Raw genomic sequence first — 27,489 nt, 5'->3', positions numbered from 1 at the left:
CACACACATATATCCCCCCGGTGCAGTGAGCTCCAGCCAAGTAGAGTGAGCTGAAATAGTCCAGCCTGGCAAAGTGTTAGATCTCTGTGGCTAGGTGTCTAGCAATGAGCATTGGTAGTTGGCCAGCTGAATGTGATTAATATTTCTGATTGCTACATCTATGTAGGCATCCTGGGGCAAGCAGGCACCCAAGGCTAAGGCTGCGTAGGCCTGACCACAACAGCCAACAAACACTTTCAGGGAAAGAGGAAGTCAGCGTACTTGGTTGTGAATAGCATTATCTCTCTGTTGCCCGATTCAACTGCTCTTCATCCCAGTCCCCACTTGACTCATGGACTGTGTCAGGAGGGAGTTACAGCCCCCACAGCTGTTGAAAAGTTTGTATCAAGCAGGATGTTGTCTGCCAACTGAAAGCATCAGAGCCTGTAACATTTCACAGTCTCCTGGGGAAAGTATGGAGGAGGAGGTATGATAGGACTGAGACCACTAAAGGCCGTGGGGAAGAAAAGTTACCCTTCATTATACTCTCTGGGACCTATCCCCATGACTGGAAGCAGCTTAGAGCAAGTCCAGCTACACCTTCCCCCAGGGGTAATTAAATAAATGACTGCCCCCTCTGTAAATCCCAGCTTCCATCCTCTGCTGTTCTCTGGTCATCCCCTATTGCTCATGATCAGCCTCTTTCCTTGCAGTTTCAAGGCTATCCATCTTATGCCATGTCACCTCCCCCCACCATGTCTGAATTCTTGAGAGATGTGCTCTAACAACCCTACTTCTCCTGCCCTCCCCTTTAAGTCCAGAGTAGCAGTTCTAGCTATAGTACCTCCCACCTATCCTCTCCACCTCCCCTTCTTTAGCATCCTGACGTCAGGAGGAAGGAGTGTATGTGCGAAGCTCAGGGTGCAACATCACACACGCCAAATATTTTCAATTCATCAGGAGCAGCCAGCAGTGTGACAAGAGGAGAGAGGGGGAGAAGAAAAACCCCGGAGCGCGGCTGAGTGCGAGAGGACTGCTGCTACTCCCCGCCAAGGTAATAGAGGAGCCTTCATTCACTCTAGGCACTGACGCTTTGTAAATTACAGCTGCGGGAGGGGCTGTAATTGACAAGGAGGGAAGGGGAGGCAAAATGCCCCAGTTAGTATCCTCTGGTACAGTGCTGCAAGAGACATAGGTGTGCAGTGACTCATCCTCTGGGATTAAATAGTGTTGAGGAGAAGGTGTAAAATTAAATGTGAATTAACTTCCCCTCCCATCTGCCTCACTCTCTCTCTCTCTTCTCTTCTCTTCCCCTACCTAAAACCAAAATAATCCTTTGGCATCAGCACTAGTATTGTGTGTGTGACTTCCCCCCACCCCTTCGTGAATAGCTGTGGCTTTGCCATCAAAGGCTGGGGTCAGCTGGGGGGATAGTCTTGTGTCATTTTCAGAGGGAAGGGGATGTGATTTGTAAAACCCCTCATTAAGGAGGTTTTAAAGAGGTATTATCTTGGACTGACTAAAATTGTTTCCTGCAAACAACAGGTTAAATCTACAAAGGAGGAAGAGGGTAGATTGAGACATTAACTTGACATATTAAAACAACCACTCTTCCCATTAAAATCAAGCTGGGGTCTCTCTTTTTTATTATGCATATTTTTAAAAAAAAGCTAATCAAGACTCCATGATGGCTTCTCTTTCCAACCTCCACCCCTTTGGCACTGGTATCTTGTTTGTTCTCTCTCCCATCACCAGCCCCCAAATCCATTAGTCTAGCACTAACTATGAAGGCTTTTATAATCTAGCTATAAAGCTAATATTTATATTTTACCACTAATTGGGCTGTTGTAGATGTGGCTCCTTCACCAGAGCTCCTTGGAGGGGTAAGTGTGATCAGCTCAAGGGAAGGGAGCTTTAAGCATGTAGTCCACTAAATGGTTTATTTATTTATATTATTGTGATTCCTCTCTGTAAAGGAGCATTGAGCATCTAAGTGAAAGTGTATCCCTTGTGTTTTAACTCTTGATGGCAGGACACTGTACCCAAGCCAGGCAGGGATAAGAGGCTTTCATTAGCATTGCATAGAGACAGCATTTATAAAAACCTGCCAGACACCACAGCTCTGATCTGAAGAGGAGGGAGAAGAGAAGAAAGAATAAGGGTTGTCTGTGAACCAATCGAGCAGACCTGTTTATGGTAACCTACTAATTTAACCATCACATTTCCCAGCTGGCTACAATCTATTTTAAAATAATCCCCCATGAGAGCAGCATATTCCAGCTCTTAGACCAGTGACTAAGTGAGTGTGTATATAGGGAGGGAGTATTAAAATGTAAATTTATTATTGAACTCTGAGGACCAACTAATCGTATTTGTGTGTGTGTAGGTCTATATTGAGAGAGATCCGTCTGTGTGTGTTAGACAATTTGCATGTTTGGGGTGTAGCCATCCATTAAGGAGCAGGTCTAGGCCAAAATTCTGCCTTCACTTTTCTGTGCCCTATACATACTAGGGCTTTTTGCCTGAGGCAAGGGTGTGCCAAGAAAGCTTTCTAGGGTAAAGGAAATGTACATGGTGGTCTCTAATTTGGCAGTATACTCCCTTTGATGCAGTAGCTGGGGAGATGGCATTTTCAATGAGATGTTGCAGGGAGCAGTCCCTTCTTACAACTTATCATCTTTATTAATGAGTCGGAAGAGGTGGCAAATAGCACATGGGAACCTGCAGATGATTCTAAACTGGGAGGAGTTGCAAACACTAGCGACCTAGATAAGTGAGAGAGATGGGCAGGAAATCATTAAATGAGATTCCAGAGGAAAAATAATCTGAAAAGAGCTAGTTTGTAGAAGGGCAAATCTTAGCAAGTAGGAATTGTTAAACTGACCAAGGTGTGAGTGTGAACAGCACATTAGACCTGAATTTGTGATGGGCTACAGCTGCGATAAAAGCAGATGCAATTTGAGCTTGAATGCATAGAGACGTTCAATTGGAGAACAGGAATGTAACAGTCTGCTTTTAGATGGCTTTGGTGCAACCATCCCTGAAATATGTGAAATCCTGGGCACCAACTTACCTGAAAGGTCTTGACAAATGGGAGAAAATACAAAGAAGAGCACCAAAGATGATTAAAGGCCTGGAGGTACTGATTTACTGGGGGAGATGAACCAAACTAGGTAGATACCTTGTAGCTTGGCTGAATGACATTGCAGGGATTATCTTTGCTCCTGTACCGAGGGAGGGGAGATGGGAGAAAGTGGGCTGTTTTCTCTTCAAAAACATCATGACCCCTCCAAAGGAGGTCGAGTTAAAGGAGGTCTCAGCTAGCTCCAAAATGAATGCCTCTATGTTTAAAAAAGAGAGAGAGATTTTGTTTGATAAATTGTGGATATTTCTGATCTGGATGAATGGGGCACAGGGAGCTCTAGATGAAAGCTGATGTGTCTACAGCCAGTCTTGAATAATTAAACTGGGTTTTTGCATATTCTTCAGTAGAACAGTTTTTTTTTCCCCAGCGATGCTTGGAACGGTCCTCTTTTCTTTCCTGAAATAGCAAAGGGAGCTCTCACTCATGCTGCTGCAGGAAAGAGGAAATCTGCAGGGTTCTGGAGCATGGCAGCACTTTTAATGAAATATAAGGGTTTGGTTTTTAATGAGAACACAGGCTGCTGAGCCTGCTCCCCCAAAATGAGCTCAGAGTGTGAGGCCTGGACTCAGATGGCTTTCACATACTCCTTCTCTCCAAGCAAAGCCACAGAGCTTCTGGTCTCCAAAGGGAGAGGCCCAAGGCTGGGAGGAATGAATCTGTCAGCAATGGGCAGAGGGTTGTACTGGAAAACCTCCTGACCTCCATTTTGTGGAGCTAAGCTAATGCACACACCACTGTGCCATAGGGGTGACCTGGATTCCATTCCCCTGGGGGTGTCTGTCTGTCTCTCTGTTGCCAACGCCAGTAAAGGTTGACAGGCTTGTGAAGGAAGCACTCTTAACCCCCTGGCAGAGCATGGCTCTTGAAGGTGGGGAAGAGGAGAACAGCACTTTGCATTGTTCAAAGCCATCCTAGATCTTACTCTATAAGAATGCGGCTGTTTGGATCAGAAGGGAATCTTATGGGAGAGAGGCCTGAAATAGGTTTTCCCTCTGCTCCCAGCCCCTCTGCATCTCCTTCTGGCCAGATGGGAATAACAAGGACTCTTGGGCTGATACATTCACAGCCCTTCTCTTCGTTTAGTGCATCTTTGCTATGACTTCAGTGTCCTCAGTTCCTTTGTTTGCAGTGGGCCTTCAGATTAGGATGGGATCAGTCTTACTGTCCCATAGTGACTAGCTGTGCCAAGGTTTCCACCCTAACTTTTGAGCAGACTATCACATGTCTCGGGACCCTTAATGGGTCTTTGGAATGGGGGAAGGGAACCTGCCTCTGTGGCTTGCTCCCTTGCAGGGAGAAGGATGTGGGAAGGAGGGTCCCTTTCCTGCTTGTATTTGTCTTGCGGGCATTGCAAAGACCGCAGTTGTGGGTGTCCTGGTGTCAGAGCTAATTATGTCCCCTGAAATAATTATGTCCAGGACCCTGAAATGAGCCAGTGGGCATTAGCTGCACAAGACCTCTGGATGCTGCCCCTGTGGGTCTGGAGAACACCACGTGTAATTGCAGATGCAGTGTAACCTCATGCGCTTCAGGAGACTGTGATGCAATCCTCAGTGGGGGAAAGCTGGACTTTGGGCCCCATCAGTGTTGCTATTTGACTGGCAAGACACTGGATGGTTCCTCCAGGGTGATGGAAATATAAGGACCCATAGTAATATGGGGGGCATGTGCCTCACTGTGTCCCCCATATTTTTTTTTCATTTAGCTCTTGGGAGCAAGCACCCCACAGTTTGAAAACTGTCTCCTATGAGGAGCTGGTGGGAGCAGTGCATGCCCCTGGCTCTCCATGCTGTGGGATCCACAGTGTTGGCTGCTTACCTGGCATCCCTCCCTGTCCTACTGCCTAAGCTGGATACCTCTGCATGGCTGGGCGCTCCCCTGGCAGGGCAGGCAGCACAATTTCAAGCTGTGCCCAGTATACTCTTGCCTCTCCCGCTATAGATCCCAAACCCAGCCTGAGGAGGCAGGCTCCAGTGAGGTGCTCCCCGAGGTGCTTGCTCGCCTCTGTCCTGGTGCTCCTACATCTGCTGTAGTTACACATTTCACCCTCCAGGGGCTGCTGTGGCACCGATGCAAAAGAAAGCAGCCACTCCCAGACCAGGCCCAGCCACAGAAAGGCTCAAGAAGGGGGTTGCCTTCCTCACACTGTCCTGCTTGTTGGGACAGGGCAGGAGGCACAGGATATGTGGGGCACATGGGGCTGCTGGGGTGTCACAGAGAGGTTCACAAGGGTGCGTGGGGGCAGTGGTGCTGGAACAATTTGTACATGGGAAAGGGGTGCCTGAGAGCCAGTGAGCCAAAAAACGTGAATGAACTGTCACGGGTCTGCTAAAAGCCCCGGCCTCCAGAGTCTCCCAGTGCCAGTCCTAACCCCTAGAGCCTCCCATTCTCCCCAGCGCCAGCCACTGACCCCGGAGTCCCCTGCACCCAACCCCTTCCCCAGTGGCTCTTCCGTGGTTTCCCCAAATGTCCCTTCAGCCCATCCACCCAGGCAAGGGACAAGAAGCTTGCGTGGGTGAGCCCTGGTTGTGATGGATCTGCCCCACAGGCTCCTGAGACAATAGGAGAATCCCCCAAAAGTGACAAGACAGCGATTCAAGTGTCTCATGACGAGGGGTCATGATTGCTTGGGCAAGTGAAATGAGTAAAAGGAACAGGTGGGAGATGCTAATCAAGAACACTGTTGACTCTGCCAGCAACTTCTTATTTCCTCCCCAGCTAGGGCAGATATTTCTGCCCTGGGAATGAGCTTTACCCTCCCCAACAGGTGGCTTCTCCTTCTATCAGAGCTTGCTTGTGACGTTACTGTCGGCCATAAATGTGGTTGTGATGTTCCAGGCATTATGCAGGATTGACTGGGGGAAAGTGGAGAAGGTGGGACCCCCTAGGGAGAGGAGGAGACTAGTGCAGTAGAGAAGATAATCTCTTTAGTATGAGATGCCAATATCTGAGCACATTTAGCAAAGGGAAATGATGCTACAATAATCCCAAATGCAGGACCAACTGAATATAGAGATTGCTCTTGCCCCAAAATAAAATGTAGTCGTCCCTCAGTTGCTTTTTAGATGCTTTGAGTATCTTATATACATGTTAAGCTTTGTCATGCTCTTTTTTGGGGGGAGTGGGGGGTGTTGCATGCAGGGCTGGATTAACTGCTCTGGGGGCCCAGGCTAGTAGATTTGTAAGGGGCACCTAGGCTTTGGGATGGGGCTAAAAATAAGGAATTCAGTATGCAGGAGGGGGGCTGCCAGGGAGTTGGCTGGGATGGGGGCATGGGAGGGGGCAGGGGATTGGGACACTTACTTTGTGCAGCTACCATTTGGGGGGGAACAGGTGGCTCTGCACCCAACCTGGGCTTGCAGGCCCCTCTCCCTACCATTCCCATTGGCCATGATTCCTAGCCAATGAGAGCAGCAGGTGAAAAGCTTGCCGGCATCAGAGAGCTTCCCTGCACTCATGGGGACATGGGTCCAGCCAGGAGAGGAGGGAGAATTGCAGCACGAGGAGCAGCCTTCTCCTCCTCCTGCCCATCAGGCAGAGCCAGCCTAGAACACAGCACAAAAGGGCTTTAGTGTCTGCATCCCGGGAGCCCCCCTTAGCCCACGGTCCTGGGCTGCAGCCCCTAAAGTCTGTTTCATAATCTGGTCCTGGTTGGGTGCCTTGAGGAGTTTGACTGCCAGTGACAATCCAACAGTGTCTTAGGAGGGGGAGTGACAATTAAAACCCACAGGAAGTGAGGTTAGACCAATAGAATATTATCTGATTTGGAGTCAGATAATACTCCAATTTGTGAGAAGGGCCATGAGCTCTGTAAAGACCCTCTGTGACCAGAGCCCCGGCATCCTGTCCTCTGTAAATGATTAGGGCAGAGGTGAGCAGGCTTCTGCTGCAGTCCAGTCCATTTCGGATGCTGTCTCATGGATCCCCAGGCCCTGCCTCCCTGCATGTTCGGTGGCAGCCATCCCAGGCTGTCACAGAGCGGGGCTTGGCACGGGTTCCCCTCCTTCAGCCTTCTGTGCTGTGTCACAGCCCGCTGGGTGGTGGTTTGCACAGATAGGAAGCTGTCCCTCTGCCAGAGCTGTGTTTAGCGCTGCACGCAGGAGGTAAGCGTACATAGGAAGGGTGGAGGGGCCGTCCTAGGCCACAGGAGCAGACGAGAGAGAGGCAGCATTGTTGCAGGGGCACAAACAAGCCCAGGGTATCGACACTTGGATCCCGCGAGAGCCTGGCAGAGAGAAGGAGGTGAGAAATCGCTGCTGTGGGGGCTGGTCTGGAGACCAGGGGCAGCTGGGTGGGTGGAGGGAGAGAAAGGCAAGTGGTGTCTGAAAGGCTAGGGACAAAGTAGACCGTCCAGTGAGGCTTGTTTGCAGATTCCCTTAGGGATGGAGTCTCCGTGTGTAAGGGTCTGACAGACAACTTGAGGGTGCCTGTGTGGGATTCTTTGCAGGGGGAGGACAAGCCCTCAAGGGGAGTGAGTTACTGGGAGGAGGGGGGGACACTGAAAGTGCAAATCAGAGCTCTGGGGCAGTTCTGAGGCAGGCTGGCTGCACTGGAACAAGCTGCCTGAGCCAGTCTGTGGTTCTAAGCAAGGCAGTGCCATCATCCAGCTGCGAGAGACAGCCATTTCTGGGAGATCACCGCCTCCCAGGGGAATCCCAGCTTGCTCTTCTCATCTCTCCTCCCCACCCTTCCCGAGGGCAGGATCTGAGCATGGGGGCAGAGGGAGCTCTGGGACTCTGTTGGAGTTCAGAGGCCAGAAGAAGGGTGGGACAGGGACAGTTAGTTTATTTCATGGGGGAAACCTTGGGACGCCCGATACTCCTCATCTGACACCCCCATAGGGCTTTCATATTTGTTCATTTTTTTTAATTGTATCCTTTGGTATATATGGTTGTGACTACTTTCTTCCACTATTTGATCTGAGGAAGTGGGTCTGGCCCACGAAAGCTCATCATCTAATAAACCATCTTGTTAGTCTTTAAAGTGCTAAATTGTCCTGCATTTTGCCCCATAGGGCTGTTTCCTGTAGAAATTCGACCTATGCAGCTGAGTTCAACCTAAACTCCCAGTGTAAACCAGGCCTGTGAGGGACTTTGAATTCAGTGTGTATGTGTGAGAGAGAGACTGACCAACTACAGGATGCCAGTCCCACCACCTGCCTCCACTTAGTTCTGGTTCCTGCACGCCGGAGGTGTGGCTGACTAGCAGCGGGGGGAGGGGATGTGTCGGTGTGTGCACAGCATCATTTCAGGAGCTTTACTTCAGCCTTCCTGTGGGGATTAGGGAAGGTGCTGTGCTGGGACTGTGGCACTCACCTCTGCATGTCTGCTCCATCATGTAGCCTTCTCCGGCACGTGGATATTTCTGCCTCCTCTGCCCAAAGAGCAGGTCGCACGTTGCCCTACAGGCCTGGGTGACTGAGGGGACTGATAGGGCACTACAGCTATTGACACAGATACAACACCCTGTACCCTAGGAGAGGCTGATGGGCACCTGATTGTTTCTTCCTGGAGGGAGATCACATGCTACTCTGTGCATTTATTCGTAGAAGGCAAACATGGCATCCACAGTGGCTGACAGCCAGGGAAGGGAAGGAGGTAAAATGAGGGTTGCTTGTGTCCTTTACTGGACCGAAAGCCCTGGACTCCAGCAGGCCCACTACAAGCAGGTGCCACACTACCTTCCTTGCACTGCTCTGCCAATGTATTTCCATTGTGAGCTGCAGCATCCTTTGCAACTTCAGGCCTGGCAATGACTGGCATCTGCCAATACATCTCCATCTAGACAGCAGGCAAGTGCCCATCTCTGCAGTGTCTGGTCACCAGAATAGCAATGAAGTGACTCAAGAAAACCAGCATGTGACTCCAAAGCAGAAAACTCAGCAGTGCCGGTTACTTTGCCCCTTCTGGCCATTTGAGCCGTGAGGCCCTGCTCTTCCTCCACCCGAATTGCTCAGTGCTTTCTGACGAATCTGTTTTCACAGTGAGGCTCCCCCTAGCTCTGCCAGTGTGCTGCTGGTTTACCCCAAGCAGGACCGATCAAAGCCTTTTTGGCTAAAAACTTTCCTCAGTCTGTGCCTGCCACCCACATGTTGCTGAGTATTTGCTGCTGGAAAACCAAATTGTTTTCATTTCATCTAAATGTTCCATGGAAAGTCCCATTTCCTGAGCAGCTCAAGCCTAAGATGCCATACGCCCATCCCATCTAGCGCTCCCTAGGGGCTAGGCGGGCTAGTTACCAACCTGTGCCGGCTGCAGACTTTGCCTGTTTCTGGTGAGAGTTGCTAGATTCTGCTCCTCCCCAGCCTCTGAGACTGAAGAGCGAATACCCTTGGGGCTGGAACTGGGGGTGCTGTTCTTCCAGAGGAAGGGAGCAGGTCTCCCTGATTCCTTTACCACGGAGCAAATGGTTCTGTTTTGGCTCCAAAAAAGGCTGGAATAAAGCATCATGATGTGCTCTGATGGCCCCAGGCCAAAGTGCCTCACATGTCTCTGTCCCTGAGCCCCCCTCCACTTGGACTGGGGATGGCAGAGGCCCCCTAGTTCCTTTCCAAGAGACGGGGGCAGCAACATGGGGCCTCTTCTTCCCCACCCTCCAGAGGACAGCTAGGACCCTGTGCTCTCTGCCCTCTGGAGAAGCAGGGCTGGCAGGCTTATGTCCCCTTACTACAGGGGTGGGCCCTGGAGGCCTGATGTGTCCTCTGACTGGCCTGGATTCAGTCCCCAAGGCTTGGGGCTCCCCCCTCAGCATTGGTGAGCCTGTGCTGGTGCTCCAGCCCCTTGCTGCCTCCCTGCAGCGCTGGAGCACACACAATCTACTAGCCAGGGCCTCCCCTAGGCTCTAGTGTGGGAGGGGAATGCAGGGAGTGTCTTTCTCCTTTCAGTCGGGAGCCATGTCAGTGAGGATTTGGCAGGGTGTGGGGGGGTTGTTTTGTTTTTGCTTCTTACTTGTGTGTAGCCCCTGACTGATTTTTTTTTTTTTTTTTTCTGTGGGTCAGTGGCCCCTGACCCAAGAAAGGTTGCTCACCCGGTCACCCCTGCTTTAGTACTTATCCCAGCAGCCAGGATCTACCTACTGGGTGACAGGGCAGGGCCTCTTACATTTTTCCCCATCATAGTCCCTTATTGGGGTCATGTTAGTAGGATTCCTCCAGAACTGGCTGAGAAGCCGGGGGCCATTCACACCTCTCTGAGCCACTGTCAGAGGCTGGCTGCATAGTAAAGCAGATGTCTCTAGACTGGCTATTCATGGGTCACATTTAGCAACCATAAGGGCTAGAAACTCTTACTAAAAAACTTGCCCTTCTGATATAATCACATGGCTCCAGAAACTGGGGCCCTAGACACTCCTCTGTAGCAATGTTGTCTTAGTCTGGCTGTTGGCCTAACTCCAGTTCTGATGAGGTTTCAGAACTGCTGTGCTCTTGGGTCTCGTAGCTCTGAGAATGGGGGGGAGGGGGTGCGAAGGAGGATGTACAGTGCTGTTTTGTAGCAGATGCTGCTTCTGCTAAAGGAGAAGGAAGTGGAAATAGTCCCCTCTACTGAATATAGGAGTCAAAAGGCTCTGGTGCAATTTTACAGCGATGCTGCAAGAAGTTACCTAATCCAGATGTTTCATTTCAGTGGAAGTAGATGCCATTTTACAAACAGTCAAAAAGTCTGTAAAGGGATCTCCCTCCCTCAGGGTGCAGTGTGGGACTGTGGGATTGCTGTGCCCCTTTAACTGTCTCCAGCAGGGCTGTCCCTTGCAATGTTTTGCTAGTTGCAAGCAGCAAACCCCTCCAGACGCTGTTATCACTCAGCAGAATTAACTGCATGTGGAGCACCCCCCACCAAGCTAGATGGCATGAATGCTCCCAGAGCCACATAGGAATTGCACAGAGAAAGGCACCAGTCAAATCCCCCCAACTCCCAGCCTTATACCCCAGGAATATACCATCTAATTTATTAATTGGTTCACCACTGTGTCAATGGAAAGTGGATATACGCTAGCTTTGGAAAAAACCCCGAGCAAATTAACCAATTGCTTCAGGCAACCTCACTGGTAAAGATAAACAGTAAAACAAGTTTATTGGCTATAAAAGATGGATTTTAAGTGCTATTACGTGGTAGGCAAAAAGTCAGAGTAGTTACTAAAATAAAATACAATATATAAATATGCCGGCTGTGTCTACATTGGCGCGCTCTTGCGCAAGAACACTGAGGTTCTAATGTATAAATCAGGGCTTCTTGTGCAAGAACTATGATGCTCCCGCTCAGGAATAAGCCCTCTTGCACAACTGTTCTTGCGCAAGAGGCCAGTGTAGACAGGCAACATGAATTTCTTGCGCAAGAAAGCCCTATGGTTAAAATGGCCATCGGAGCTTTCTTGCGCAAGAGGGTGTCTACACCGGCAAGGATGCTCTTGCGCAAAAGCACATGCCAGTGTAGGCGCTCTCTTCTGGAAGAGTTTTTGCACAAGAACCCTTCCGCAAAATCATGCCAGTGTAGACGTAGCCGCCATGTAAACTCTCCCTCCATTAGACTGGGCAACACCTAGATCTAGCAGTTTTTCTCACCCAACTGGCTATTGCAGTCCATAGTACATAGATTTCACCCTTGAAATCTGGGCCAGTCCTCTGTTGGAACCTTCAGTCTTCTCAGTGGGCTGGTTGCTTGCAGCCGAGGAGGGTGAAGGAGAAAGGCCAAACATGAGCCTCTGTGTTTGGTTCTTATACCCTTAGTCCCTGTGCTTGGAGAACACAAATCCACGGGGACGTTGCTGAGTGTCCAGGCAAAGTTGAACAACTCCCCTGATGTGGCTCATGTAAGTGAGTCATTGCATTGCAGCTCTCTTGCTGGGCAATGGCTGGTGATAGCCATCCAACAGCTAGAGTTGCCAGATACTTTTTGTGAAACTATTGAACATGGCAGGAAAAACATTGGCCAACACTGGACACCTGGCATCCCTACCAACAGCATCCACCCATCTGTCCAACAGCAGGCACCTGGATGTTTGTTACCTCCCCTTGCCATTGTCTCTGGAGAGCTAGTTATCTGGGCATCTCCCAAATCCACAGCATATTTTAGTGAGAATCATACAACACAATTCTGATAATTTCATATGCATTAAAGATACTTATATGGATAGAGAAATGACTTTCAGCTGATCATAACCTATCCCCTGCTACCTCACATGGCATCTTCTTCTTACTGTATATGTTAGAAATTTTGCATCTGTCTGTCTGTCCATCTGCAAGTCCATTTGTTCAAGAACTCCTCCTAAACAGTATGTACTAGGATCACCAAATTTGCCATACAGCTTTCTCTTATCATAACTTAGAGCAAGGTGAGGGTTTGGTTGTTCCAGGATGATGGGATGTGCCTGGAATGTGATTGTTTCTCATAAAATGGAAAGGGAGGGGTGTGGTAGGAGAGACAGTTATACTGTAGAAGGACCACAGGGGGCTACAAGGGACCAGAGATCGGGACAGGGACAGCTATAACCCCATTGGGCCGGCAGAGGTGGAGAAAGGGACAGCTATCTACTATATATTTCAAAGAGTTTGTCTGTTTGTGTCTGTCCCTCAGCTGGGGACATGCACCCTTTCTCCAGCTGTACTCACAGCAGCTGCAGCAGCCACAAACTGGTCCTTCTGTCCTAGCCCCAAGCTGCTGCAGTGAGAGAGGGCTGGGCTTGTCCTCTCTCCCAGGGGCAGCCTGCCTACTGAACCCCAAATCCCCATCCCAGAGCAATGATTGAAACAGAGAAAAACAAAACTTATTTAGGGTAAGGACCCAAGCAACGTAGGGTAAATCCTCTAGTGATTTATATGCAAGATCCCAATTCTATATGGATGAGGAATATGGGGGTTAGAGGTCGCTACCACAAGGTACAGTGTCACAACATCTTTTTTTCTTTTTCATGTTACGATGTGAGCCAGGGCAGTTCCAGTGAGAGTAGAATGGTAGGAGGCAGGAAAGGTGAATGTGGATGGGGCTGAGAGAAAGGAGAGTAGAGCAAATGTGTGGCCATTTGGAACTTTTTGTCTCTGCTGCAAACCATGACTATTCAGACCTCTGGGGGATGGTGGGGAAAGAGTGTTGATACTTCTTCAAAAGCACAGCTCCTTATGTCTGAGCTAACGGAGACTCTCCACAGGTACTTAGTAGTATGGGGCCTATGACACACAATCCTACTCAAACTAGGTGACTTGCTGCGTACTGCAGGCTGCCAACATCCTCACACTACATCCAAGCGCTGAAATTAGACCAAAGTATTGCACCCCACTGGAGACTGGCAGAGACCCTGGTGGGTTTTTGCCTGGCTCCACAGCAAGGGGCATGGGTCACTTGCAGGTTTAAGCTAGTGCAAATGGTGGATTCTCAACAACTTGAAGTCTTTAACCATGATATGAGGACTTCAGTAACTCAGCTGGAGGTCAGGGGTCTAGCACAGGAGGGGATGGGTGAGGTTCTGTGACCTGCAATGTGCAGGAGGTGCCAAAGCCTCTCCTGTCAATGTAGCTACACCAGTGAATGCACAGCCTTGCTAGTACAGTGGTGCCCATGTCAGGAGCACTTTGCTGGTACACTGTGTACTGGTACCGGGAAAGCGCTCCTAGCATAGGCCAGCCCCACCTCCTAGGTGAGCAGCATGGTCTCAGTGTTCAGCACCCCTGGAAGCTGAGTAAAGGGTTTGGAGGATCACAAGTGGCAATAGCAGCTGTCTGGATGGGAAGAGGTTAAGGCCTGGATACCAGGGGCTGCTGGAGCAGAGGCAGGATGAACACTGGCAGCATTCAGGGCTCAGCAACTTGCAAAGAAAAAAAAAACCGGTGGGAGGAGGGTGAGAATCTGCTCGTCTTGGCTTCTTTCCTTCCTGAAACTGGAACCGAGCGAGAAAACTTCCCCACAGCACTCAGCCCCTTCTCTTTTCAGGGTGGAGGGGACTCCCTTTATCCACACGCCAAGGGCTCTGCTCCTTCCTCAGGGGGCTATGCATGAGTATGGAGCTGAATTTCAAATCTCCCGGTTTTCTGGGGCAAGTAAGTGTGTGTGTGTGTGTGTGTGTGTGTGTGTGTGTGTGTGTGTGTTAAAGGAGCTGCTGGTGGTTTAATTGCCAACTGGGGATGTGGAACTGGGCTAGGCTTTCTGAGCCTCCTTCCCCAGTGCACACAAAGCTCACCTGCCAATGCTCTCCGCCAAGCCCGGTGGTACCTTTCTCTTGCCTCTCCTCTGGCTAATGTGGCTGCTTCTTCTGGAACCCAAGAGCATCATGTTAGAATCATAGAACACTAGGACTGGAAGAGACCTCGAGAGGTCATCGAGTCCAGTCCCCTGCCCTCATGGCAGGACCCATGTTTGTAGCCTCTGTACAGTTTCCCTGCTTCCCATGCCCATGAGGTGGCGGATAGGTACTTCAGTGGAGCATGTCCTGGAAATCCACGTACTGCCCCTGCCTGAGGGCGTGGTCATTTTTATCTTAGCTGGCACCAGTTAAGTTCTGCTCGGGACAATTTCAGGCTAGGTAGATGTGTTTTGATAAAGCTGATACATTAGCCTCCAGCACGCCCATCTTGCCTCTGTCTCTGAAGGTGACGGCTGCACCAGAGACCTAGGAGTCACTCCGTCTCTGCTGCAGTGCAAAGGCCTCTGAGCTGTACCTTGGCAGCAGTGTAAATGCAGGGCCATAGAACGGACTGAGGCAGGAAATGAAGCCCACCTCCAGTTGAAACTGCCAGGGGAACTTCTCCTAGGCAAAGAGTTCTCGGCATTGGGACTTGCCCAGGACACCCCTTTGCTTGCAAATGCTGGGCTGTCCTCATACGTTCAAGTGAACGCGGCTCATAACCAAAATAACCCCCAAAGCAATGCATCCACAACAGCTGTCTGCTGGTGACATGACATATGCACATCAAACGGGGCCCGAGACACTCCTCTGTACCTAAGAAATTGTACTCCTGCTTACCCAATGGGACAGAAATGCACAAAAATAGCCTCTCTCAATGCCTCTTGCGCCATCAGGGCTAGCATTGCCATGCAATTGGTCTGAGTGTCAAAAACAAGTGAGATCATACCCATGTGGTGATTTCAAAATGACTAAACAACTAGCTTTGGGATCCAGATAGCAGCTCCGAGTCTCAAGTCCGCTGAAGGCCGGTCGCCCACAGCCGTATCTAATTTCTTGTTCTTGCTGTAAAGTCCGGCACCCCAATGCTGCTAGCCCTTGCAATGTAATTGTTTGTCTCTCAGAATTTGGTGTCTGTCTTTAAAACCCTTGCTTTATTACATGGCAGCAGATGGAAGCTTGAGAACATGAATCCTAAAGGCTCAAAAACAGAAGGCCAATCCCCTCCCCCACCCCTCAATTTAAAAAAAATCTCATATGCAGTCTCACGAGTCCTGATTTTGAATGTGTGGGTGTTGGCATTCCTGCATGTATGTATTTCTGAAGAGCAGCCTGACATCAGTAGTCATAGAGAGGCTTAAACTCAGCTTGGAAACCTTTACTGTGGTAAACTAGAGAAAGAAACTACTTCCGTCTGTGCAAGGTGGATTGAGTAACATCTAGAGAAACAAACTCTGTGCTCCAAAAAAGGGCATCAGGTGGTTGAGTCACCTCTCAATATCCACTTCTGCTCTGTGGTTAAAATCAAAATAAATCATTAGCATTATACTAGTGTATAGTGCCTTAGCTGAGATGGTTGTAGACACTGGTGTGCTAGACACTCTACAGCAGCCCAGAGTCCTTGTCCTGAAGATTACAATGTAAATATGAGGCAAAGAGTAGGAGAGGTAACTGAAGCTCAGAGAAGTGAAGTGAAGTGACTTGCCTGGGGTCACACAGCAGATCAGTGGCAAAGATGTGAGGTCGGTAGTCTATTGCAAAGTGCCAGGAGAAGCACAGCTTCTCTAAAGCAATAAATGAATGGGTTTCTTTAAAAGTGGAATCCCTCTGTCTCAGTGAAGATGTTACATGCTTAGGCAAGGCTGAGAAGAGTGAGGAATCTGGTGAACAATCACTCTGTAGCATTTTTCCCTCTCACATTATGCAAATCTCAGGGCAAAAAGCATACAATCATAGAACTGTAGGGCTCCAAGGGACTTTGAGAGGTCATCTGGTCCAGTATTCTATGCCAAGGCAGGACCAATGAAACCTCAAAAACCTCTCTGACAGGTGTCTGACAAGTTGGATCACAGAAATCCCCTTGGGGTTGTCCGCTGGTGTGCTGATCAAGCCACTGATGCATGCCTTCCTGCCCTCTAGGGCCGTCCACAACTCTGCTGCTGGGCCAGAAGCTCTGCTCTTCCCCAGACAAGGCACAGAATTGGAGTTTCCACTCCCCAGCAGATTAACGCAAACATTGATCCAGCTCAGTTCTGTGAGGGCTCAGCAATAAAGGCTCAGCAGCCAGGAACACAGATCCCTGCCATAAAGCATCTTTGAGTTATATATGTTCATATTCATAAGCCAATGTTCATGTAACACGGGGGGTGGTGGAAAAGTGTCCTATCTGTCCTGAAACACCTCTAGTGACGAGACTTCCACAACTGCACTGTGACTTCCTATTGCCTGAGCATCCTTGACGGGCCCCTCTGTGGCTTTCCAGAATGTGGACAGTGGCTAGGTAAGCACCTGGTAGAGAAGGAAGGATGGGGGATGGGTATCTCAGCTTACAGAACTATTGCTGGATTCCGTCCTAGCTCTCTCTGGTGTTTTTTTGGGGGGGGGGGGGGAAGAGGGAATAACTGAGACAATGAGCTTAGCAGTCAGGAGATTAAGTGGGAGGGCAACGGAAATGGAGAAGGCTGTTAAAAGAAAGAGGTGGTGACGACAGTGTAGGCAATGTCAGTGCCAGCATGTGAGGCACAGCGTGACTGTGGGAAGACAGGACAAAAATGGAGACGATTGTATTCAATAGAACAGCTTCCATGGGGTTCGCTTCCTTTTGGCTGATTTTGAGTGGGCCTGTTCTACATGCCTTGATGTTCACAAAGCTTATGGAGAGGGGTTGGCAGCAGTGTTCCCTGTAAACTGTGCACTTGGGGAGGCCACCCAGGAGAGATTCAAATGCCACCCAGCTGATTAGCAGAGCGCTCACAGCTTCCACAGTCGGTAGTATGTGTTTCTCCTGGTGGTGGCTATCCAGGCCACCCTCGCTATAAGTCCAAGATAAGTTCCAACAAACTTGGCCTTACAGCAAAACAACTTAAAGCAGGGAATTTTTTTCCCATGGCTGACTTCCATCTAAGCAAATTGGGGGGAGTGTTTCACACGACTTATAGCGGGGAACGGGAGGACTTGTAACACATCAGTTTCTACAAATGTCAGCGACTTTAGTGTGGAACTGACGTATACTGGGGCAACTTATAGTGGGGATGCCCTTTACTGATAAACCCTCCAGGAGGTGAATTAAGTTATATCAGCAAAAGAGTCAGGGATAGGATTTGCCATTGGAGCTCACGTTGGTTCCCAAAGCGATACAAATGATAGCAATAAAAGCACTTTGTTGTGTGTTGGAATTTAGTAGCAATGCAAATCATCAGCATAACTGGCTCCAATGGAATTATTTAATCAAAGATTCATACAGCATTGTACAGGACATAGAAAGAAAACACATCTTACCATCCACCCCATGAATGATGAAGAAAAGGTAGTTTGGGACTTCCTCTGTACCTGCTGGAATGCTGGCAGTGTTCATTCCCAAATCTCAATCTAATTCCCCCAACCTCTGTCCTCACGGTGAGAGACAATGAAACGCCTTTTTGGAGGGAAAAATACTTTCCTATGAGATTCACTTCAGCCTGTTCTGTTTTTGATACCTTATATTACTGTTGGGGTCACTGTGCCCGAGGGAGGCAACATTACTTACGGACTTTCTGTCATAGCTGTCTCAGGTTCCATGACTGAACTGGACTAAAGGGCTTTCTGATCTCGTTGTTATTCTTATTGACAATTACAGCAACTGATAGTTCATAATTAATTAAGAACACCTTTCAATGGACATTACTTCCTCCCTTACAGAAAAATATTGCAGTCACAAGTACCTCTTATTGCTCAAACACTCCTCAGCAATTACCCAGTCTTATTTCTTGTAACATACTTCTGTAGGTACCTTCCATTGGTTTTGTGCGGTCTCTTCCCTGAATGTCTGGCTGTATTCGTAAAGTCAGGATAAAAGATTATTCACATTCCATCACTGAGTTCAGTGTTTCCTTCATCCGTCTGATTCAATTGAAGGAAAAATACTTTTCAGTTTCAGTAGAGGTGTATGTATACATTTGCAACATAAAAAGGACTTTGGTTCACATATATCAATGATGAGAGTTAACATACATCACACAGCTAATTTTTAGTGCCAAGCTGTATGTTGGTACAATCTCTTCTACACTAGGTCTATTGAGGGTATAGAAATGTCTCACTCAAATCCCATCTCTAACTGACTTGACTTTACCTACAAATTTTTTAGCGGAGACCTGTCTTAAATCACATCTGAAAAATGACCAATGGGAGTTACCAACAGCTCTTTTCTATAGGATGAGATGTTTAAAGCTGACAAGGGGATGTAGTGGCACAGCTCACATTGCAATGGGAGCAGTGGAGCTAAATCCTTCTAAATTCCCCAGGCAAGTTGTAGGGAAAATTCCTCCCCAGGATCTATACCGAGACTAACTGAAAGTTCTTTCAAGCAGAAGTGACAAGGTGTTGATCCCTCCCGCAGCTCGGACTCTCAGCAGGAAAGGGACTAGGGATGGGCTTCTCAAGATGACAGCAAATTCAATAAAATTGAGTCAAATGGGCAGCTAGAGGCAGCTCTTGCAGCTCCATCCAGCCCAGTTGCTCTCTGGGTGGTGCCCATCTTGCCAATGACCTGGGTCCCAGCTGCAGCTGCCACAGAGGGATATTTTCTAAGCACAGGGGAAAGACCTTGATTTCCCCGCCCCCTCCCCCCATCTTGCATTGCAAACTATACTAAGTGCTTAAGTGATCTGACCAATATAAGTGGGGCTCTTGTCTCCCCTGTGTGCCCATTTGCCAGCCCAGCAACCGGTTCTAGACTCCCCATTTTCCTCCCAGCCTCACCTCTGCTCCTGCGGTAGCTCGTGGGCATTGCTACCTCTCTTTCCCAGGCTACTGAGTAGGGCAGGAGCAGGGTCTCCTCTGCTTCTTCCCAAGGAGGATGCTGCGGGGGGGAGGGGAGGGGAGGGGGAGACATTGCTCACAGGAGCAGTGGAAGGAGTGGGCCCACCCAGAGCCACTAGGGAGTTTCCTCATCCTCCTTGGCCCTCCCTCTTGTGAGTGTGGAGTCCAGTGGATGAGTGGGTGGTGCCTGCGTCCGTGGGGGTGGGAGCTGCAGGAGCAGTCCAACGCAGCAGCTTTTGTAAAAAGTTGTGCTGCCTGTAAGTATGCCCCACTGTGACAAACTTGATTTCTAAAACACCAACCCTGGCCCCAGGTCTGAGCCATTCCCACCTTGCTTGCTTGAGGAACTTGGTCTTACTGCCAAGCTGTGACCATGCGCTGGGGCTTTGGGATCCGTACAGATGCCCCGGGAACACCCCCATCGTCCCACCTCTCCAGCACACAGCTTTTCCTGGCTGATTTCCTCTCTACGCACTGGCTGGGCCCTGCCCTGCTCACCCAATGAGCTAGGATGCAATGAGAGTGAGGCAACTGGCTGCATTACACCCCCACCGTTCCCCGTATGTCATGCCAGCTCTTTCTCTGCTTCATACCGTAGGTTGAAATAAGAGTGAATATCACAAGCTCGCTCTCTACCTGTTGCCGCTTTTCCCTCCAGAAGACGGATCACCCTGCCAACCGAGCCATGTCGTCAGACCCTGCCACCCCGCCGACAGTCCCACCTCTCCATTCCCCGAAGTCTCCCGTCTGGCCCACCTTCCCCTTTCACCGGGAGGGAAGTCGGATCTGGGAGCGGAGCAATCTTCTCCTCCGGGACCTGCCCAGCCCCCTCCCCACCAAGAGAACCAGAACATACTCTGCGTAAGTAGCTGGCTGATGCTGCTGAGGGTCGGATGGGGTGGTTGCTGCTAAAGGGGCAGTAGGGCAGAGTATAAATCCTGTTAGCGGCCCCAATGTGGGGGAGCAATGGGAGAGATTGTAGCAGCTATTTGTGCATGCTCACACCCAGACACCCACTGGGGCAGGCTCCCTCTGCTCATTCCACCACAGCAGCTCCCAGACAAGCAGGTATTCCGTAGCTGTGATGACCCAGATGATGCAGACACAGAGTAGGAAACAAGGGAAGCATGGGCACAGAGTGTGTTTTTCAGTGTGTGTTGCAGATGGGGGGTGGGGAGAGCTGATGTGTAACTGAGCTGGCCCTTGCTCTGTGGTCTCTGGCACGGGGTGTGCGTGTGCGCACACTTATATGTACCCCTACTCACCGCTAATGCTCATGGTGAACAAACTCAGACCTGTGTCCCCGCTTGCCCTAGGCAAGGATGAGATTGGAAGCTTCCACAAATCGCTTTCTTATGTCCGCCCACCCAGCTGGCTCCTCACTGTTATCTCCTCCTCCCACCACTCAAAAGCACACAGCAGGTACCTCATGCTCCTGCCCTCCAAGAACTCTCTGCACCAGTTAGTGATGCTTCTTCAAATGAGGTCCTGAGGTAACAGATGCAAAGGATTCTGGGCCATGAAGGAGTGAAAATGTGAGCTGCTGTGGTTGAGCATGTAGACAGACACTCCAGGGCTGGTGAAGAGCTGTTTGGGATTGGCACGTCGGTGGGCAATTGGCACTCAGAGTGCTATTCCAGTGGTGCCACTTTAATGTGTGACGCCCTGGGCTGCTGCCTACTTAGCCGATGGTGATGTGGCTGTGTCCCGTATGCCACACAGAGCAGAGGTTGAGGGAAATGCTCTGTGTGGGGCATAGGTCCTAACACTTTCAATCACTTAGTGACTGATCCTACCTGCCCCCTTGCAGGGAGGCTGTTGACTCTCTCTGGTCTGTTAATTTTGTTAATAGCTGACTGATTTCCTCTTCCACCCCCTACCTCCTCACTGCAGCACCAACAATACCCGGGTCCAATGGGTCTTTGCAAGCCAGTTGGGAGAACAACAGTAGCAATACAATGGCTTTGATTCCTGTCTGGGTTTGGGATTGTCCATTGTGTAAAGCTGCTTGCAACAGAGGAGAGGGTATCTCTGTCTGCCTCCTGGTTTAAAAAAGTCTCAGGGGGTAGCTGTGCTAGTCTGTAACTTTAAAAACGAGTAGTCCTGTGGGCACCTTAGAGACTAACAAAAGTGTGTGTGTGTGTGTGTGTGTGTGTGTGTGTGTGTGTGTGTGTGTATATATCCTGTTCAGATGAGCTTGAATACCTCCTGGTTGTAATTGCAACCCTGATCTTCAGAGAGGATGTGAGATTAACAGTGTCTGTCCTGCTAAATTGAGTGGCATCCATGATAGCCAGAATGTGCAGCTCCAACTCTGACATTAAGAGCAGCAGTCACTTTTGTATCTAGCGTCTTGCTAGATGGAATATATAAAAGATACCCCATTGCTGCCTGGGCTGCCCATTCGGCGGTCCTGCAAACACCAGACTATGAACTTAATGGGAAGGGGCCCCTCCTTGTTTTAAAAAGGTGGCAGCATGGCCTTCTGCAGGGCTAGAGCTGTTGTGAGACTTCAATCTGAATCCATGAAGTGGCACTGTCTAATGGTGAGAGGACCGCTTCATCTTTTCCCCGCTCCTCTCTCCTTCCCTAGGACGGCTCGTGCCTCTGCTGGCCCTGTCTTCAAGGGCGTTTGTAAGCAGTTCTCCCGCTCCCAGGGCCACGGCTTCATCACTCCAGAGAACGGCACAGAGGACATATTTGTACACGTGTCTGAGTGAGTTCTGTGGGGAGTGGGATATGGAGCTTTTCACCTTGATGTCATCACTGTCCCCTCAGTCACCCAGGCCTCTAGGAGCTAGCTAACAGGACAGTAGCCTCTAACTTGGGAGGTTGCTGGTAGCAATATCTGGTAATGACCAGAAGTTGCTGCCGCTTGATGGCTGTTTGGGGCCTGTGGGAAGTGTTTGGGTGAGAGGGGCTGGGGAAATCTCAGTCCAGTTTGTGGTGGGCATGCCTTCACAACCCACAAATGCCCATGGTGAGTGGTGTTAACTGGGCCACAAGGGCTCGCTGTGGTTATGAAGGGATAGCAGTGGCTAAGATCTCCAGGAAAAGAGGATTACACTTTTTCCCTTGGCCCACTTTACAGAGCGGGGCTGTACAGGTTGGAGGTGTAGAGTGTGTAGGTGAAGTGCACAGGCTGCTATCTGGGCCGTACCTGTTCTGCTTGCTTTTGTCTCAGTGAAAGACCCCAAATAGCAAGAGTCCGCCTGATGCCAGAGCCCCTCATGGCCTCATCCTGTTGCCAGGAAGAAGAGGGATGTCACGGCAGTTTTCCCCACTCCTGCAGAAAAGGCACAGCTGATGTCAGGTCTTCAGGCATGAAGCATTGATCCTGACTCCCCGAAGAACAGACAGGCTATGTCTACACTACAAGGTTTTTGTGCAAGAGTTCTTGCACAAAAACTTCTTGCGTAAGAGCACGTCCACACCTCAAAGCATATCGCAAAAGTGATGTGCTTTTGCGCAGGAGAGCATCCACACTGCCTGGATGCTCTTGCACAAGAAAGCTCTGATGGCCATTCACAGAATGGCCATCAGAGCACCTGTGTTTTTTCAGTTTTTTTTTCTGGAGTGTAAACACTTACTTTCTTGTGCAATAGTTGTAGCGCTAAAAGCAGTTATGCCTCAGAAAAGGAGGTTTACCTACGGTGGAAAAAGCCCTGTGTTCTGCCATTTAACTGCCCATTTAATTGCGCAAGAGCTCATTTGAGGTGTGGACGCTCTGCAGGTTTTTGCGCAAAGACCTTGTAGTGTAGATGTTGCCACAGTAATTAAGGACATCACTAATTCCTGTGTTTTGTATTGTTTTGGCTTGGGTCTTGTTTCAGCCCTTAACAATGTGCCATGTGTCCTTCTCTTCCAGCATCGAGGGGGAGTACGTCCCAGTGGAAGGAGACGAGGTGACATACAAAATTTGCCCCATTCCACCCAAGAACCAGAAGTTCCAGGCTGTGGAGGTGGTGCTCACCAACCTGGCCCCGCACACAAAGCACGAGACGTGGTCCGGCCAAATAATCGGCTCCTAGGCCTTGGGTGGAGTGTATGGGATGGCTCAGCCTAAAGGCTGGAGTAGGGGGGACAAAACCTGGGACAGCTGGCACGGGAGAAGAGGGGCGGGATAGCGTTTCTTGTCTGCAAAGTGACATGTAGCTGTATACATTTTGTGTCTTTTATAAGATTTCTTGTTTGTAACTGTCTCCTTCAGGGCCGAGGGAGAGGCAGAGCTGCTGTCGGGTGGATTCCCACTTTCCTACATGTCATGAGCTCATATGGCCGCTTGTCAGGGCCATGTGCAAAAGAGCCTGCTTGTGATGAGAGAGGAGAGTGTGCACCCACCAGGACTTGAGATCAAGTTTATCCTGCTGCCTGGGCCATCTCAACTCACCATCCTTCCCTGGCCCCAGCTCCTTTAGGAAGCTCCAGATTCCATGTGGGGGCCAGTGTATCAGCCAGCCCCACAACAGGTGCTCAGGAGATCCAGGGGGCATGAGAGGTGGGTGGAAATATCCCTGGGGAGCTTGGGCAAGGGGGCGCTTATCATTGGGGGCAGCCCCACGCAGACTTAAAGAAGTATCTAGAATGAAAGCTCTAATTAGGGGTTCGGGGTCTTTCCTGGGACTCTCACCTTGGGAGAGATGGAATTTCTTCCCACTCCTCTCCCATCAGTGGGGGGAGAGAAGAGGCAAAATGGAGTGTACCCCCTGCCCCCGCCAGCTGGCTCTGAGCCACTGCAGAAAGACCAGCTGTGTTCCATGGGCTCTGGATCTGGCCACTGCTCTAGTGAGGCCCCTTTTACCTCCCCTCTCTTTAATTTCCCCCAAATACTGGCATACTGAGTAAAAAATATACCAATGACCCGGGTTTTTGTAGGCCATGGAACATGCAAGGGGAGTCTTAAAATATGAATTAAGTCTCCCCACCCCTCCACTGTCTCCTGGTTCTCCCAAATGTAACTGAGATTTGCCAAAGCTTGTTACTGTGGAGTGAGAGACTCTTATTTTTTGCATTTTTTAGGGCAGCTTTTAAAACTTCTTCCTGCCCAGTCTAGTCAGCACAAACTCACTGTGGGGCTTCGGGCAAGTCTCTTTGGCAGCAGCTTCAGAAGCAATCTCTGATTCTTATTTCTTGGTGCTTCAGTTCTCAGTGGCCCAGCTTGAATCATCTTGGCTCTGATGATGAAAGGTGCTGAGCACCCACAGTTCCCATTCACTTCATCTGGAGTTGTGGGTGCGCAGCAAATCAGGGCCTCAGTGTCTCAGTATATGCTTTTCTGAAAATGTTGGCCTCAATCTCTCTGCCTCCATTTTCCAATTGAGATGTTGACGTCTGTTCTCCCTCAGTCCTACCCATTTTGAGGCCTGTGCTCTGTAGGTCCACTAGAAGTGCTAGCTGGTATTCAGTCCTACTCCTTTAGAAATCTTCCTGCTTCAGATGATTGCAGATCAAACAGACCCGTATAGATTTTGGTGTGGTGTTTGTTTTGTGTGTGTGTGTGAGAGAGACAGAGAGAGAGAGACCAGGAAGGAGCATTAGAAACCAAGGCGGTGGGAATAAATCTAGACTCTAGTTACTGATGTGTGGGCCAGTCATGCACTACCCAATTGTAGTCACCAAATTGTAGGCTTCATGCTGTCTTTAATTCTCAAAAGAGTGGTCTTCAGTAGCTACACAGCTGGATACATGGTTTCCTGCTTTGGATTAAGTTGATTAAACTATTTAATCAATTTAATATAATAAATCTTTGCAAAATGTAAGATGTTTCTTTTTTAGGAGGCACTCTTCTCAAGTTCCCTCTAGCCACAAGTGGTACATTCCGGTTCCTGCTCCCCCGTCGCGCACACACAAATGCCTGTGGTTTGCTCCTGTCTTTGAGTGTCCTAGTTGTTGTGGCAACTGGCAACTCTCTTCTGTCTCTGTGACTCTGGATTTCCATGGCATAATGGCTACGGTTGCTATGGTAGCATGGTGTGCTGTATCTACAGGTCACGCTCCTGGGCCAGGCCTGGGAGGATTGTGCCAGGGGATGGCTTGGACTGAGTGGTTGAACAAGGAACTCTTAATATCCTGGTCACACAACACCATAGATGCTGTGGATGGAAAAGACCTGCTGGGTCCTGCTGCCCCTTGGCTGTGTTTGTAGGTGTTGCAGGTGAAGAAGCACTTTTCTTGGGATGGAGCTGGCTTGATTTGTGAGCTACAGCTCCCCGCTCTTCTTGCTATGTCTGATCAGCTGGCAGTGGGGCAGGGAGTGAGGGTGATAGAGATAGGGGGTTGGTGGCAGTATGTTCTCAGGGGTAGCAGTCTAGCTGGCCGTGCAGTTAATGGTGGAAATGCAGCTGCCTAGCTGTGCTGCATCACCGCTTCCTCTAGTTATAGTATCTGGGCCTCTTTGGGCACCTCCCCCAGGGGCGCACGGGATCATTGCTACAGACAAACAATTTCTGGTCTTCCTTTAAATAGCCAGCAGGCAATCCTCCTAGTACAGTGTGTCAGGAGGAGTGAGAGAGGGCTGCATGTGCAGGGTGTGGCTGGCATGAGGCTTGCGTCAGTCATGTTGGCAGACTGGGACACGTTCCAGTCTGAGCGCGTGTGTATTGAGCAGGGGTTTGGCCAGGGCTGCAGCTCCGTGCACACTGGTGCTGTCTGCTCCTTGACCTGGATCAGTGCTTTGGAGACGATGTAACTGGTGGCTGAAAGTTCCCTCCTGAAGACTTACTTGGGCTGGTGCTCTGGAAAATGCCAACACCCTGGCCTAAGGGATAGGAAGATATGCACACAGCAACAGCTCTGCAGTGTGGGGGAGGAAGTCAGTTTGGCTGAGTGGCATGATGCCCTGTAGGGAAGCAAATAGGCTGCCTGGTCCAGAGACTGAGAGCACATGTGCATGAGCAGTACCTGGGCTGGAAGAGAAGGCAGCAGTGACTTTGTATGGTGGTCAGAAGGCAGTTCCACCCTCTTGCTTCCATTACCCTGGGAAGGTGGGCAGAGGCGGCACCATCCTGCCAGGACTAAGCTGAAGCCTATAATGCATGGGTCTGATGTGCTTTGGAGCCTGGTCCAGTATCCATGCAAAGCTGCAATACCTTGTGGCTATGTCTATACTGCAGGCTAATCTTGCCGAGCGTCTACACTGCATGCGCGTTCTTGTATAAGTAAATTTACAGTACAGTGTCGAAAAACAGTGCTTCTTCCGGAAGTTATTCCTCTCCCCGATAGGATAAGCCCTCTTGCACAAGAGCTCTTCCACAAGAAGGCAGTGTAGACAGGCAACGTGAATTTCTTGCGCAAGAAACCCCTATGGTTAAAATGGCCATCAGAGCTTTCTTGCACAAGAGAGCGTCCATGCTGCCATGGAAGCTCTTGCGCAAAAGCACATGGCAGTGTGGACACGCTTTTGTGGAAGACCTTTTGCACAAGAACTTTCCTGCAAAGCAGTTCTTGCACAAGAAGCCTGCAGTGTACATGTAGCCTGAGAGATCAGTAGCCCACTGAGTCTGGCTGGTGCACCAGCCTGACTTTTTTTCCCCCTACCCAAATGGCTTCAGGCTGTGCCGCTTGCTATTCTCCAGGCACAGGGTTAGTGACTCTCCCAGGAGCATAGTGGAGAGTCCTTGTGAGTCACAGCAACCTCACTGCCCCTCCTCTGAAGCTGAGCTGTCAGGGACTGGGGGTTGTTCTAGCCCCATCCCACTGCTGCTAAAGGCAATGGCAGAAACTGCTGGGCGTGGGTTCTGGCCTACCAGGGAGTGATTCATCACAGGGCTCGATGCCCTTTGAAACCCACATGCAGGAGTTCAGAGCAGTGCAAGACAGAGGTGGAGGAAGGATGCTGTATCCGGCTCATCTAATGAAACACCCGCCTCAGCCTTTGAGGGCAAACAGATCAGGGGCACAAGTTATTCCCTTCTCCCGAGGGTGGCTGTTTCCTGAAAGCTGAGCTAATGCTGTTCTTTGGTTATCAAGCTGAAAGCAGCAGCCAGCCAGCCACCCCTCCCCCCTTCCCTGTGGAGCAACCTGTGCCAGAAACTGCAGCTGCCTCTCACCTCTCTCCAGGAACATGCAGCAGCTGGCTTGGCCATGACAAACTCTTTGGTCCTTTTTGAAGTCGACTGAAAACCTAGAAGCATTTTGTTTTTTGTTTTTTTACAACTCTGGTGTGGTTCCCGCCTGTCTGACCTTGTGTCGACCTCTGTAACACTGGCAATAAACCATTCAAAGTGACTTTCCTCTGAGTT

At 49.8% G+C, this 27,489-nt stretch overlaps 1 protein-coding gene across 5 annotated transcripts; it reads left to right on the top strand.

Annotated features, from left to right (window-relative positions):
- The first annotated feature begins 861 nt into the window (after nucleotides 1–861).
- Nucleotides 862–27,475, top strand: CSDC2 (cold shock domain containing C2). 5 transcript variants are annotated; one of them, XM_006123972.4, is made up of 4 exons: nucleotides 862–1,033; nucleotides 19,908–20,110; nucleotides 21,843–21,965; nucleotides 23,118–27,475. In XM_006123972.4, the coding sequence occupies exons 2-4, from the start codon at nucleotides 19,935–19,937 to the stop codon at nucleotides 23,278–23,280; spliced, it is 462 nt and encodes a 153-aa protein (XP_006124034.2). In that variant the 5' UTR covers nucleotides 862–1,033; nucleotides 19,908–19,934; the 3' UTR covers nucleotides 23,281–27,475. The 5 variants fall into 5 exon arrangements, with proteins under 5 accessions (XP_006124034.2, XP_006124033.2, XP_075792166.1 ...); XM_006123971.4 differs by having other exon boundaries at nucleotides 863–1,033; nucleotides 19,848–20,110; XM_075936051.1 differs by lacking the exon at nucleotides 862–1,033 and adding an exon at nucleotides 6,972–6,995 and having other exon boundaries at nucleotides 19,848–20,110.
- Nucleotides 27,476–27,489: the final 14 nt, after the last annotated feature.

This window comes from Pelodiscus sinensis, chromosome 1 (assembly GCF_049634645.1).
Source record: "Pelodiscus sinensis isolate JC-2024 chromosome 1, ASM4963464v1, whole genome shotgun sequence".
NCBI lineage: Eukaryota > Metazoa > Chordata > Testudines > Trionychidae > Pelodiscus > Pelodiscus sinensis.
Note: the sequence above shows the minus strand (reverse complement) of the source record. Positions and strands in the feature narration are given on the sequence as shown.

Excerpts from the sequence above, each read along its gene's own strand:
- CSDC2 (XM_075936051.1), top strand. Across the intron at positions 20,111-21,842 it reads AGAACCAGAACATACTCTGC|GACGGCTCGTGCCTCTGCTG; the intron begins GTAAGTAGCTGG and ends CTCCTTCCCTAG. Across the intron at positions 21,966-23,117 it reads ATATTTGTACACGTGTCTGA|CATCGAGGGGGAGTACGTCC; the intron begins GTGAGTTCTGTG and ends CTTCTCTTCCAG.